General features: G+C 26.1%; 1 protein-coding gene across 1 annotated transcript; it reads left to right on the plus strand.

Moving 5' to 3' along the window:
- The first annotated feature begins 5,007 nt into the window (after nucleotides 1-5,007).
- On the plus strand, nucleotides 5,008-12,078 carry LOC145742336 (nuclear receptor subfamily 5 group A member 2-like). The gene is made up of 9 exons (XM_082560121.1): nucleotides 5,008-5,055; nucleotides 5,900-6,086; nucleotides 7,997-8,139; nucleotides 8,225-8,695; nucleotides 9,219-9,365; nucleotides 10,197-10,268; nucleotides 10,529-10,718; nucleotides 11,402-11,489; nucleotides 11,931-12,078. The coding sequence occupies exons 1-9, from the start codon at nucleotides 5,008-5,010 to the stop codon at nucleotides 12,076-12,078; spliced, it is 1,494 nt and encodes a 497-aa protein (XP_082416247.1).
- Nucleotides 12,079-15,136: the final 3,058 nt, after the last annotated feature.

The following is a 15,136-nucleotide window of genomic DNA, read 5'->3' on the forward strand; positions in this document are numbered from 1 at the left end:
TGCTACCGGTCAAGGGGAATTCTGGCATGCACTTGTTACGTCACAGTTACTAACGATTGTTGTGAAACAAATTAAATTGTGGTTACTGTTACTCAATTTTTATTAATTGAATTTTCTAATTTTTTGATTTAGGAATTCTAATTAAAAAAACACAATTTTACTAATTAATATTTTACTGCATTTTTCACTAATAATATTAAACAAAGATATTCTGCTAAAATTAACAATTCAAAAAATAACAGATCCGCCTAATTTAAACAAAATCTAATTTAAATTAAAATTGTGAGCTAAAAAATAAATTTCCTTTTTTTTCTTGCTATTTTTTATTAAAAACTCTGAAATAAATCTTGCAAAATATTTATAAAATTCTACAGACTATTTTATGCGACTGTTTTCTTATAACTAAAATAATTTTGTTCTGTTTTAAAATATTGGAATCCTGAAATTCTAATTTTTTTCCTTTTTTTTCCAAATTCTCTTTTTTTCTCGTTATGACGTCACACAGACAAAAGAGAGAGAGATATTTTTCATGGGAATATTTTGTTCTTTTTTTTACACGATGTTAATTAGATAAAAAATATTCACACAATATATTTTGGAGCAAAAAAATATAAAAAATTGTATTTTGGAAAACATATAATATAAAAAAAAAAATTAAATTAAAAAAAAAAACACGAATTTTTTAATTTTTATAAAATTCTTCTGTTTTTTAATTTTTATAAAAAAAATATTTTTTTTTTATTTTTTTTTATTTGATCATGTATGTTATTCCCCATGACGTCACAGACTTATATATGACGTCATATTTGTTGTAATTTATTAGTTTGTTCTAGAAAAGCTTTAAATAGATTGGTTCACAGAAAAAAAATCGATATTTATTTTATACGTTAAAAGTAAAGGTAAACAAATTATTTAAAAAAATAAAAATATAAAAAATAAATAAATTTAAATGTAATTTGAAATACTAAACCCTTTAAAACTGCTAATATAGTTAACATTTTAAAATAATACTAATTAAAAAGAAATGATAACCCAAAAATAAGAAATCCAAAATTATAAAAAATATTTTATTAAATGAATATTTATTACCCAAATTATTTAAAAAAAAAAAAAAACTAATTTAAATGTAAATTACCTTATATTTGTTAATAAATATTATTTTAAAATTGCTTCGGCAACAAAAATTAAACAAAAATTTGGAATTAAAATTTAAAAATCTTTTAATAAAAAATAGAAATGAATAATTATCGATTCACTTTAAAATGCGGAAATATTTAAAATTTTTGCCCAAAATCTTTAACTTAAAAGAAACCTAATTCTTTAAAACGTCGTCCGACCCCATTCGGGCAAGTTTTTAATTTCATATAATGTTTAATTGTCCTCTGTCGGGCGCATATGTTACTCAATCGAGCCATATGTCTTTCTACGTGACGTCATAGACTCTCTCTCTGTGACGTAGACAATACACATGTCGAACAATTTTTGTTGTTAGTGCAAATTCGACGAAATAGATTTTGATGTTAATTTTTAGTGATTAATAAATTGTAAGAAGATCAGATTAATTTCTACTTGTTTTATTTCAATAAATATTGTTTATTCTAATAGATTATTAGAATAAAAAAATATTTAAAAATTTAAATGTATAATAAACTATAAATTACATAGATTACAACATTTTAATTTTTTTTTATTTAGATTTTTCGCACATTGATAAAAGTAAATAATAAATACGATATACAATTAATATTACAACAATGCGATGGGAAAAAATGACAAAATCAATTTAATGATTTAAAACATGCCAAAGGTATTAATGTTTACATAAAGATTTTAAGTATTTTATGGCATGGTCATCAAAACTTATTCCCTAATAGCTCATAGTTAAATTATGTATTATAACACAAATTACCACAAAAAAATGCTTTAAAATTTGTTCATTTTATTTTACTACAAAAAAAAACATTTTCAGATATGGCACGTGACCTTGTTTTTATTGAGCAAGTAATGTTATTAACAGGTCACAATCCCATCTGTTTGACGTGAAATTCGAGCCATTGTGTTCTTTATTTACATAGACAATCGGACATTATGGTTAAACAAACGAGGTAACAGTCACAATGAAATAACCAAATAAAAATGACGTTTTAAACATATACGCAATACAGTTATTCAAATTTTATTTTCGCGTAGGCCAGAGACGGAACATGGCATCTGGAAAATGGTTCTTTTATGTGGATTTTGTGATAAAAAAGGGGCCTGATTTGTGGTCATTTTTGCGACAATTATTTTTTAATTAGAAAAAAAACATTTTTCTTTATGTTTTTATTAAATTTTTTTAATGAATGCTAGTCATTATTTACTTAATTTTTATAAATAAAAATTTTATTAAAAAATGTGTAGTACTTTAAATTATTAAAAATAGAATAATTTAAGGAATTTTAAACAACAACATAAACATAAACATATTTTTAATATTAAAATCAATTCCAAAAATATTTATTTACACAGTTTAGTTAAAGTTTGTACCTATTTTAAAATTTTTTTTATAACTTTAAACTTAGAGCGTTAGACTTGATAGTGTGGCATTGGTGCGACTCAAACCCCAAACCTTTTGTCTCATAGTCTGATTATATAAACAGTATACCAAAATACTGGACCAGTAAATACTTTTTATTTGTTTTATATTTATCTTTATCCTTGATGTGGGAAAGTCAACTTCATGGCCTAAACTTCAGTTACCCCGACCCAGTCTCAAGTTGAATTTGTGGATATTATTGAATATAATTGCCCGATAATTACGTTGCTGATTAAGTGCTGGCTCAGCAGAAGTTTATACTGTTTATAGTGTCTTACTCAAGGGCGCTACAGCACGAGATCAGTGGGAATTGAACCCACAATCTCATGTAGAGTAGCAAGTGTTTTGACCAATCAAACTATTAATTATTATTTCCCTAAAAAAATGTTTACAGAAAATCTTTATCGCTATCTAACGACAAGCTATATTTATAAAAATTACCAATTTTTGCTAAAAAAATCCCGTGACAAAAATAAACTAGAAATTTTATGATATATTTAAAAGCAATAAAAATGTTAACCTCAGTCAATGTTTGACTTTTGAGTTAGTTGGTTCAAAGTCTTTAAGTAATTATTCGGGCGATCAACTAAGTTCTAGTAAAAACATAAAACTTTTCAGGAATATAATAAACACAGTGTTACTAGAACAAACAAAAATGTGTAAAAAATATTAAAAATGTTTACTGAGCCAAAGTTCAATTAATAAATACCGATATTCTAGCAGAGAGACTTTAAGAGAGAGACTTTAAATAAAAAAAGTTTTTAAATTTTTTAAACAAATATTAAAATTTAAAAATTGGCAAAATTACTAATCACTTTATAATATTTTCATAAGCAAATATTAGAGATTCTTACTAAAAATTTTTATTGTTAACCTATTATTAACCAGTAGCAACACTTTAATTTAGTTTTTTTCAATTTTGCAATAAAAAAATGTAAAGAATAATTTCTTTAGAAAAATGAAACCTCGAATACTAAACAAATAAAACAATAATGCCAATTAAAAAAATAAATAAAAATAGAAAGTAAAAGTCTATTAGTAATATTACGCTTAAATAATACAATTAGTGAACCCTTCAAATTAATAGAATAAATCCTGGAATAAAAAACAGGATAAATAAATAAACAAAAACCAAGTAAAAAAAAGATAAAAAGAAAAATTAAAACTGAATTTAAAACATAAAATAAAAATAAAAATAGAAGGTAATACTTAGCAAAAATGATAAAAAAGAATAAATGAAATAAACAAACAAAGAAAAAAATACAACTGTAGTTGGCAAAAATTTTTCCAATTTAATAAAAAAGTTAACCCCAATATTTACCTGATTATGTTTTTTAAATACATCCTCTTGTAGTAAATAAAACAAATACAAAAAATGAAAATTAAATAGACTCTCGAACACCAAACAAAATTGTTATAAAAGTAAAATAAATTAAATAAACAAATAAAAAAAATACTACTGTGTCTGGAACAATTAGCCTAAAATAGAAAAAAAGTTTACCCCTTAAAAATTAATCTAATTAATTAAAAGTAAAAAATCTTTTATAGTAAACAAGATGAATATTAAAAATTAGAATTGAATAAACTTATATAAAGAATATACTTCTGTAGTTGACAATGTTAGTGTCAAATAATTCAAAATTAACCCAAAAATTGATCAAATTTATTTTTTTTATTTAATTTTTTCATACTAAATATTATGAATAAAAAAAGAATTAAATAAAAAAATATATAGAAAACAAATACTACTATTGGTTAATTTCAAATAAATAATAAGCCAAAGTTACTTTCGAATAATTAAAAAACCAATCTCTTAAAAGAAGGAGTTACAACTATAGTCGGTAAATACCAAATTATACCCAGAATACCAAATTACCGGAATCGAAATTAATCTTTTCACAGATTGCCGAAGATTGCAAAATTATTTACAAACCGGTGTGTCGTAATTATTTGTTTGCCGATCACATATTTGATTGCGTGCTAAGCTAGCCTCAGTGACGTAGGTTTTACCTAAAACAATCAGGAATTAATAATTGACAAATGTTTGCTCGAACAGCGGCCCCATAGTGTAACCATTAACAGTAAAGTGAACAGGCAAAGTTTAAGATATGCAACAAACGAGTAATTTTGCAAAGATTTTTAAATGCATAGTTGAAGTATTTAGAAGCGATTTTTAATAAATGTACAGAAAGTTAATAAGTTTAAATTTATTTTTAAACTTTAGATTTACTGTGTTTAAGTAAATGAATATGTTAATAATCATTTTATTTAAAAATTCAGAACAAAAATAATGTAAATACAGGTTTAAAAATTAAGCATACATTTTTGCGTAAAAACGTATAAAAAATACAAATAATTATATGTTTAAAAACGTTTAGATTGGTTTAAAAATTGTTTTATTTTAAGTTTATAATTTAATATTTTAATTAAATATGAAGGAACATTTTGAGAACGAAAAATGTCCTGTTTGTGGAGACAAGGTAATTTCTTAACAAATAATTTTAAATTGTTTAATTAAACAAAAACTATTAATTAACAAACTTTCTTATTATAACCTACTACTGTAATTTTTAATCTTAATGCATCTAAAAAAGTGAAAATTAAAAAAACTATAGTAAAAGAATTATATTAAACCTATGAGTCTTTAGCGTAAATTCTCCTTCTATATAATAGTAAAGAGAACCGAAAAATACAAATGCTTTAATGTATGTTAGTCATTATTTATCAGTTAAATCATTTTAACAACAAACCTTACAACTAGTCCCCAAAAAGCACAAATATTGTTTATATATAATAAATTTCAGTAAACGAAAAAATAAATATCTTAAAGTTATACCCTTTAAAATAAAAAAACTGTCTTTTGTGGTGCGCAGGTAAACTACATATTGTATATATTAGTTGCCAACATATTAAAAAACTATAAATGTAGCTAATAGAGCTGACTATCAATCTGTTTTTTTTGTATATATCTTTATCATCGAGGTGGGAAAGTCAAACGCGCGACCTAAACAAAGAGTAACATCAGTTACTCTGACCCAGTCTCGAGTTGCCTTTAGCAGTTTGGAATATTATATAGATTATAATTTCCTGATAATTATGCTGCTGATTAAGTGCTGGCTCAGCAGGAGTTTATACCGTTTATATCGCTTTACTCAAAACCGCTACAGCATGAGAGCAGTGGGGATTGAACCCACGACCTCATGATGGTGTAACAAGTGTTTTTATCACTACAACCACGCTGCCGGTTTATTTTAATAACATTTATATCACAAATGTCCTAAAATTTATGCCTCTATGACATTATAACAAGCTTATTGATTACAGGTGTCTGGATATCACTACGGCTTACTGACATGTGAAAGTTGCAAAGGTTTCTTTAAGAGAACCGTTCAGAACGGGAAGAAATATTCATGCGTTAACACCAGTACTTGTCAGATTGATAAAACACAACGCAAGGGTTGCCAGTTTTGCAGATATCAGAAATGTTTAAGGGTTGGAATGCGAATAGAAGGTGAAAACTTGATTTAATATTTGGTTTTTAATTTTTTTTTAAGATGTTAAATACAGCTATTGGCATTGCTTTTTATTGAAATAGCCATAAACACTTGAATGCAGTGTGCTTTAAATTAGATAATATTTTATTTAAACCTACAAAGCAGCTGCTTAATTTTTAAACAAACTTTATTCCTATTTAACAACAACCTATTTAACAGCCTATTTAACAACAAAATCTATTTTAAATACAATATTTTTTAACTTTTTTTCAATAAAACTTTAAACAAACATTTAGCAGTAATTTACTATAGAAAAATGATGTTATTTTGTAATGTTTTTTGTGTAATGAAAATTCAGAAAATTTTGACTAAAACTTGCATTTATTTTAAAACTAAAAATGATAAACCAATATACAGTTAAAATGGATAAAACATAATATAATATAAACAAGATTTTAATTTAAAAACCATGTTAAACTAGGATTTGTATATATGTAAAAATATCTCTTTATCAGCCAGAATTTACTTTAGCCCAATTAAACGTGGATTTGTATTACATTGAAATTTTATTTTAGATATAAAGTGGTTTTATCATCCTATTAATTGTGGTTTAGTGACAATAAAAATGTTAGTAGGTCTTTACTACTCTTAGATAGGGTCGGTGTATTATTATACAGTGTCAACAGTTTATATTGGTCTACAGTTTGTCTATTGTTATAATATGTATTATATGCCCCCTGTAAAAAAGTAAAATTTTGAATGTAAAAACGTAATTTGTAATAATAAAAAAAATAAAGTGAATTTAAAGTTAAATTTATGAATTATAAGCAAGTATTGTTTTCTTAACTTTACTATTTATTTACTAAACTAGCGATTCCTAGTAAAAAACACTCTTACTTTATTTAAATCGGCAAAATTACTTAAAAATATTGATTCACAAAATAATTTTTGCAAATTTAGCAACCCTATTTTTTTAGGTTATATTCCAAATTGTAAAACAAATTAATCTTTTTTCAACTTTACGAATTAAAAAAAAATATATCTTAATTTTAGATTAATTTATAACTTTAGCCTTGAGATTTATGCAAAGTTTTTGTAAGCACAGTTTTAAGAAATACAACGTTAATCGTACCACTATGATGCCCAATAAATAAACATTATAACGTAATACGATATATTAAAGATAAAAATTGTTTAACTAACTCTTAAACGTAAACGTTATCGAAAATTTTACGCGCCGTTTTTTTTATGTTTGTTTAGGATTTTGAAAAATCTTTTTGTTTTAAGACAGAGAGATTTGCAAACAATATTTGTGGATCAATATTTTGAGTAATTTGCTGATTTATATGAAGTATGAGTAGTTTTTACCAATAATTACTGGCTTAGAAAACAAATAATAAAATTTTGAAAACAATTTTTAAAAAATGCAAGTTAAACAATTTTTTTAAATTTATTTAAAATTTTTGCTAATTACTCAATATTTTTTGTTATTTTTTGATTAATAAATATTATAAAACAGTCTATAATATAGCAATATTAATCATCAGTATAATTATCAGGCAATTATAATCTATAATATCCCAAACTGCCACAGGCAACTTGAGACTGGGTCGGAATAACTTATGTTACTCTATGTTTAAGTCGCGCATTCGACTTTTCCACATTAAGGATAAAGATATACAAAAAAAATATATATATATAAGTATTTACCCTTATTTTTAGTAATATATAACACAACACTAAACTATTTTATGTAAAAAATACTGAAAAACTTTAAATTAGCAATTTCATATCGAAAAAGTAAAAGTTATATTTAATATAACTTATTTTTTACAAATATTTTTTCTTATTTTTATAAAGTTAAAACTTTTAAAAAGTTTCTTTAATTTTAACTTTAAAAAAACTATTTTTTATTTTTTTTTTTTAGCTGTAAGAAGAGACCGAATGCGGGGCGGTAGAAATGCTTTTGGTCCTCTATATAAACAAGACAGGGTTAGAAAAAAGAAATTGAAAGATATGAACAATTATAAACGAATCCACGTTGAAGATTTTAAAGAAGAAAATAATTGTGTAAAGTTTAAATTCTATTTACTATATTTTATCTTAAAGTTTTTTGTTATTTTTTTCTATTTTTTAATTTTTTAAATTTTTTTAGACCACTTTACCCTGGCCAGACCCTTTTACATCAAACGATCTTACCCCTAAATATGAAGTCATAACGCCCCCCATTCAACCAACACATATGATGTCACACAACACCATTCTACCTTCCACATACACTTCACCAACATTAACTCAACCTTACCACATGAATTTATTGTTACCACCATCGGTTCAAGGCCATCATTTACCAAATTTAGAAAGTTTAGGCCCTCAAAATGGACTCCACAGACTATATAGTTGCCCGCCCGTTATGTTTCGCGACGGCCCTTATAATTTTACCCGTGTTACTGGCGGCTGGTGCGAAAAACAGCAGCAGGCTACTGAACAGTTAGACAAATATTTAACCTCACTAGAAATTCACGAACCGTTGGAAAATACAATATCAAGTTCTACGCATTCCCAACCACGTCGTACGACGTCATTAATTGATGACCTCATTAAATCCGAACCATCAGAATTTGAAGTAAGTAAAATAATAATTAATTTAACAAATTTACAATTAATTTAAAATACTTAAAACAAAAATAAAAAACAATGTTTTTTACGGCCCATTTTTAGTTTAAAATCTTTATAAAATATTAAACCAAATAAGGTTATTAAATCATTTTAATTAAGTAAACAATAAGCATATTTGAATTGATAAAATACAAACATGTCCAGTAGAACAAACAACATAAAGTTTGCTGAATTTTAAAAGTAAATAACCTGGACAACTTTGTTTTTACGCAAGCAAACATTGTTATCATTTATTAGCGAGATAATACCCAATATTTTTAACCACTAGTTACCTAATAAGTTTAAAAACAGTCATTTTTTACAAGAAATAACTGTTTTTTCATAATTTATTTGCTTTTAAAATCACTTTAAGATACTTATTTTGTTAGTTAATAGGTTATATACTTTATATTTTAAACCTCATTTTTTTTAGTTATTCTAATATTTACCATATTTTATGTAAAGATTAACCCAAAATATTTATATTTAAGATGAAGGATCGAATACTAAAAGCATTAGAGCTTCTACCACCTTCAAATCAAAGAAATGTTTTTTCCATGGTCGCTGTAATAGCGGATCAAAGTCTTTATACTTTGGTCGAATGGGCTAAAAAAACAACTTTTTTTGCACAACTAGATGTAAGCTTAATATTTATCTTTACTAAAACTATTTTATTAATTTACACTTTTTTTGCTAAACTTCAGGGTTATATTATACTCTAACAAAGCAATTTTAACACTATTAGTTATTTTTTATAAGTATAATAAATAGTCTAGAGGTCTAAGCTGTAAAAACGTTGTTTAATAAGTTGACATTTAAACGCTTAAAAACATAAAGTAAAATTAAATTAAAGTCATTTTACGTATTACGGTTCAGCCTCTTTTTCGTATCCTTTTAAGTTAATAAGTTTTCTATTATAATTAAAGAAGGGTGTTATTAAGACGTGTTTTTAAGCTATCTGTAAACGCTAAGCTCAAAGGCGTTTAGTGTGACATTGGTGCGACTCAAACCCAAAACCTTTTGACTTGTAGTCCGTCGCCATAACCAATTTAACACACTAGTAATTATTTGAACCCAGATTTAAGTTGTGCTCTTAATAAATTTAATATTGATACTTTTTTTTGTATATATGTTTATTCTTGATGTGAGAAAGTCAAATGCGCGACTTAAACATAGAGTAACATAAGTTACTCCGACCCAATCTTAAGTTGCCTGTGGCAGTTTGGGATATTATAGATTATAATTGCCTGATAATTATACTGCTGATTAAGTGCTGGCTTAGCAAGAGTTTGTACCATTTATAGCGCCTTACCCAAGGGCGCTACAACATGAGATCAGTGGGGATTGAACCCACGACCTCATGTGTGGTGTAATAAGTGTTCTTACCACTACACCACGCTGCCGGTCACTTATTCACTATGTTTAAGTTTTTGTTTAGTAGATTATTGAATGCTATTTTTTTTTTTTAGATTGTTGAGCAAATGAAGTTGTTAAAAAGCTGTTGGATTGAATTAATGGCTTTAGATCATATTTACAGACAAGTAAGAAAAATGACTTAAAAAACTGTAAAAGAAATAATTTAAACAGTAATTTTATCAAATTAAACTAAAATAAATATTTCAAATCCATTTTTTTACAATAAAATACTAAATTTTGCTTAATTTTATAAAATATTTATTTAAAAAAATTTTAACATTTTAAATTTTTTTTTCATACTATTTGTATATATAACTAGTCTACAACAATTTTATTTTAAATTTGTTTTAATTTTTTGTTCTACCATTTTATTTATTTAATTTAGGTAACTTGGAATTCGGAAAACATATTATTAGCATCGGGTCATACTTTTCCTTTCACCCGACCAAGTAAAGACCCAACTTTAGTCGAGCGAATACTCAAAAAATCGAAGGGAATTGAAGACAGATTTCGAATGCTTAAAATGGATTACAGAGAGTTTGTTTGCATGAAATATTTGATTCTATTTAACGCAGGTAAAATTATAACTTTCGACTATTTTGTTCAATCTAATTAATTTTTATTTATTTTTTTTAAAAAGCCGATCTTACAGCCTAAACATAGAGCAACATTTGTTACCCTGACCCAGTCTCGAGTTGCATTTCGCAGTTAGGGATAATATAGATTATAATTGCCTGATAATTATAATCTGGTAATTAATGCTGGCTTAGTAGGAGTTTATACCGTTTATAGCTTCTTAAGTGCGCATAGAAGCAGTGGAAATCAAACCGATATCTAGGTATAGTCGTAACAAAATATATTAAAATCATTTCATAATAATTAAATAAAAATCTAAAACAAAAAATTTAAATCAGTTTTAGGCCTTTTTGGGTAATTTTTTGATTGTTACATTATTAAAATCCCTTTTCTAGTTTTAACCTTTACTCTTATAAAAGGTCATACCTATAAACTTTACTTAACAGCCCACACAATGTTATCAAAGTTAAACAATATTTAGCTATAATATAACATTAAGTACACACTTACACTAAGACCGTTCTGCTATAGGTGCAAAGGTTAATTAAAAAAAAATTCTATAAAATTTTGTTCGAATGACTGATTCTTTTCTGTTTTTTTTTAATTTAAATTCTAACTAAAACAATAAATAAATAAAATATTCATGTTTTTTTTAAATAAATTAACACAAATATTTTACCAGAATCACGTAATGAAATATGTGAACATATGCAAGATCAAGTTAACGAAGCTTTGTGTGAATATGCCTCAAGAAATTACCAAAACGACAGGTAACCAGCACTAGGTCTATCTAAATTTAATATACAAGCCCATATACTTATTTATTAAAGAATAATGATATAATAGTAAGAACATTGGTATATGAAACCATGTTATTTAAATGTAAAATATAGGATTGAAACTTACACTTACACTTACAATTCAAATCGCACCATAATAAGATAAAAAAGTAACAAAAACATATTTTTTTATAAATTATCAATTTTAACTAATTAATTATAATGATTTTCTATTACCATTTATATCCAAAACTATATATGCTATTATTTTTAACAAAAAAAATACATATATTATTATATTTGACAATTTTTTCTAAATATTTGTACTCGATAAGGGAAGGTCGACATCACGACCAAAACATAGAGTAACATCAGTTACCTTAACCCTTTCTCGAGCCAAATATAAAAATATTTATTTTAACATTTTTTCAGAGTCGGAAAATTATTGTTTCGATTATCTGAGGTTCGTTCGTTGGCGATGTTGTTGGAAGAATATCTACAACAACAACTAGAATGTAATATGCTACCTGAGAACACTTTACTTATTGAGATGATGCGTTCTAAACACACCAGTTGTTAGGGTAGACACTATTTGAAGTAAACACTTTCTTTAAAGACACATTTTTTAAATAAAATATATTTGGGGAAGTAAATACTTTTTAGTTACACGATTTTTTAGCAAATACTTTTTGTTTTATGAAATTGCTGAGTAGAAACTTTGTTTTTTAGTATTTTCTTCTGGGGTAAATACTTTTATTAAGAGTAAAAACTTTTTTATAAAAAAATTATGTTTGTTAAAAATAATATTATATTTCTTTTAATATAAAAATACTTACAATTAAAAAAAAAGGAAATTTAAATACATTTTTAAATTAAATTAGATATGTAAATAAATGTTTTTTATTTTTTAGTATTATAGTAAGAAACCCTTTGTCCTTAACTTACTGTTAAATTCGAAAAACTAATAATTTTTAAATGTTTTTTCACTTTTAATCATAAGCTTTTTTATTACACTTTGACTTTTTATATTATACAAATATTTTTAATTTTCTTTCTGTTTAGATAATGTGTTTAATTGTTTTTGTTTTTTTTCGTAAATTATTTATTTTGTTGTAATTGTAATTTTTTAATAAATTTGTCAAAATTACAAAAATTATTAAAATATTTTTCAGTTACCAAATTTATAAAAATAAAATATAAAAATATGTAAAATTATTTACAAATATATAAAAAATTTAAAAATAAAAAATAGAAATTAAAAAGTTTACAAAAATATACAAACTTAGTTACAAAAAAAATCATCTAAATTAGGCTAATTTATAACAAATACCATTTTGCATTAAAAATATAGAAAAACACAATTTAAACTCATATTATAAATGTAACTAAGCATTTAACATAGTTTAACTAAACTCATGGTAATAAATAAGACACTTTCTATATGACGTAACACTACTAGGTAACAAAACATAATATTAAGAAAATGCATAAATTTTAGTGTGTAGTCCAGTAGTTAAGTTACTCGTCATGGCATTGGACTACACATCAAAAGATTTCGGGTTCGAGCTGCACTAATGCCACACTATTCGCCCTTGAGCCTGTGTTTACAAATATCTTAAACTTGTCACAACAGCACACCCGTACCACAAAAAAATATCATCTTAAAGAAACACTAAAAAAAATCGAAAATAGTAAAATGTGTAGCGGTCTCCGTCGACCCAATCGGAAGGTTTTATTTTTAAGTTAAAGACAGTTAATTGTTTTTCTTAACTAGCTAATTGCTCGTCTGCTGGTTAGGAATTCTTAAATTAACCACGCAGGTGAATTCACTGTATAATTATATTATACGGCAATTTCTTATAAAGTCGAATTCAAATTTCATTAACGGTAAATCAAAAACGTAAAATTCCAAAATCCAAAATCCAACTACTTTGTAGAAAGGCATAAGAAAACTCGTTTGAAAAAGAATAACAAAGAATCGAATTCCATGTCAAAAGCAAACCACAGATTTTAAAAACAAGTTTAAGATTAAAAGACATATCAAAATAGGAGTTAATGTAAGGTTTTGATGAAATCAAGAAACGATAACAAAAATAATTCCCACCAAATGTGAAATAGTTAAATTTAATTGTTATTAATGTGAATAAAAGGTTAGCTTATGCACAATAAGCTACATCATCCCAGCTAAAGGAGAGCCCGGGGTAACAAAAATGAAAAAAAAATACACACGATATAAGCATAAAGAAAAATACAATCTACTAATTATTTTTTAAAAGTGAAGAAAAATATACAGTGTCATATTTTTTATTTGATTTTTAACATTTTTATTTAATTTTTTTGGTAGTAGAAAACATTACAATAGCAATAACACATACGAATACGAGCGACACAATATAATACGAAGTAAAGCTTAAGCGGTAATGGCAAAAAATATAATGTTCCTTACATACTCTTAAATAATTTTAAGCGAATTACCTGATCCCTAACATGTTTTGCCCCCCTTTCTGACCGCTTGCGCCTATGGTGTTTGCGGTGTTGAGTGTTAAGATTGGGGTTTGGTCGAAAATGTGGGTAAATTTTTCCTTTAAGTAAGGTAAAGAAGGCCCTCAAATACACAAATCTGCCTATTACAGTATCAATGTAATGTTTAATATCGTGTAATAAACGTCGTTTCCGAAAATTTGGGTTCGGCAGTCCAACATTTTTTTTAGTTTTCTTTTTATAACGATTAAAATCATTAGAAGGCACTGAAAGTTGACAATGGGACGACCCGTCGTCGATAGAGGGTTGGTTCATGTTTGTAGTCGACATAGCTTGAACATTGTTATCGTCGTTAACGGGTGATTTCTCTTCGCTGTTAGACACGTCAGATGGGCAATTAACATAAACTGCATTTGTGGACAAATCAGGATTTGTGTTCTTTGTGAAAGGTTCTTCATTAGAGCTCTCTTCCATAGGAGAGGTAAGACTCTTGACCTGACTAGAACTAGTAATTTCATATGTATTGTCATTCGCCAATGACATAATTTCTTCATTAGGATATTTTGTTATTTGCATCCTCGGTACTTTGCCGGTGCTTCGTAATTCATCTTCGGTCTCTGCCGGTATATTATTTATTTCTTTTTTATTTTTCTTGTGCATTCTCGGTACTTTGCCGGTGCTTATTAATGTAACTTCGGCCTTTGCCGGTTTAATAGTTATTTTCTCCTCACTTAACTCTTGCATTCTCGGTACTTTGCCGGTGCATAAATTTTTCACGTCTGTTTCGGTAAGTTTTTCTTCATCATTAGAAACATTGATCATCTGTATGCATCCAGAATGATCAGAACATGATGGGTCATTTGATGACGAGATGTTGGACAAAGGTAAATCAACGCAATGGGGTGTATAGTCCTGACAGTGTTTGCCCAAGTTTTTAAAAGGTCTTATTTTTCTCGACATACGCGGAATAAAACAGGAATCAGTTACAGGTATGTTTGACAATTCCACACACTCTTTTGTAGGTTCGTGACATAGCAGGTTTCTAGCAAAATCAATAGAAAGTGAGTTCTTTTTAAGAAAAGAGGCTCCCAAAATATACTTATTAACAGCAGCACATTTACATTCCTCTCTAAAAGGTATAGAAAATCCAAGGTCAA

Source organism: Corella eumyota, chromosome 1, assembly GCF_963082875.1.
Source record: "Corella eumyota chromosome 1, kaCorEumy4.1, whole genome shotgun sequence".
In the NCBI taxonomy this organism is placed as follows: Eukaryota; Metazoa; Chordata; class Ascidiacea; order Phlebobranchia; family Corellidae; genus Corella; species Corella eumyota.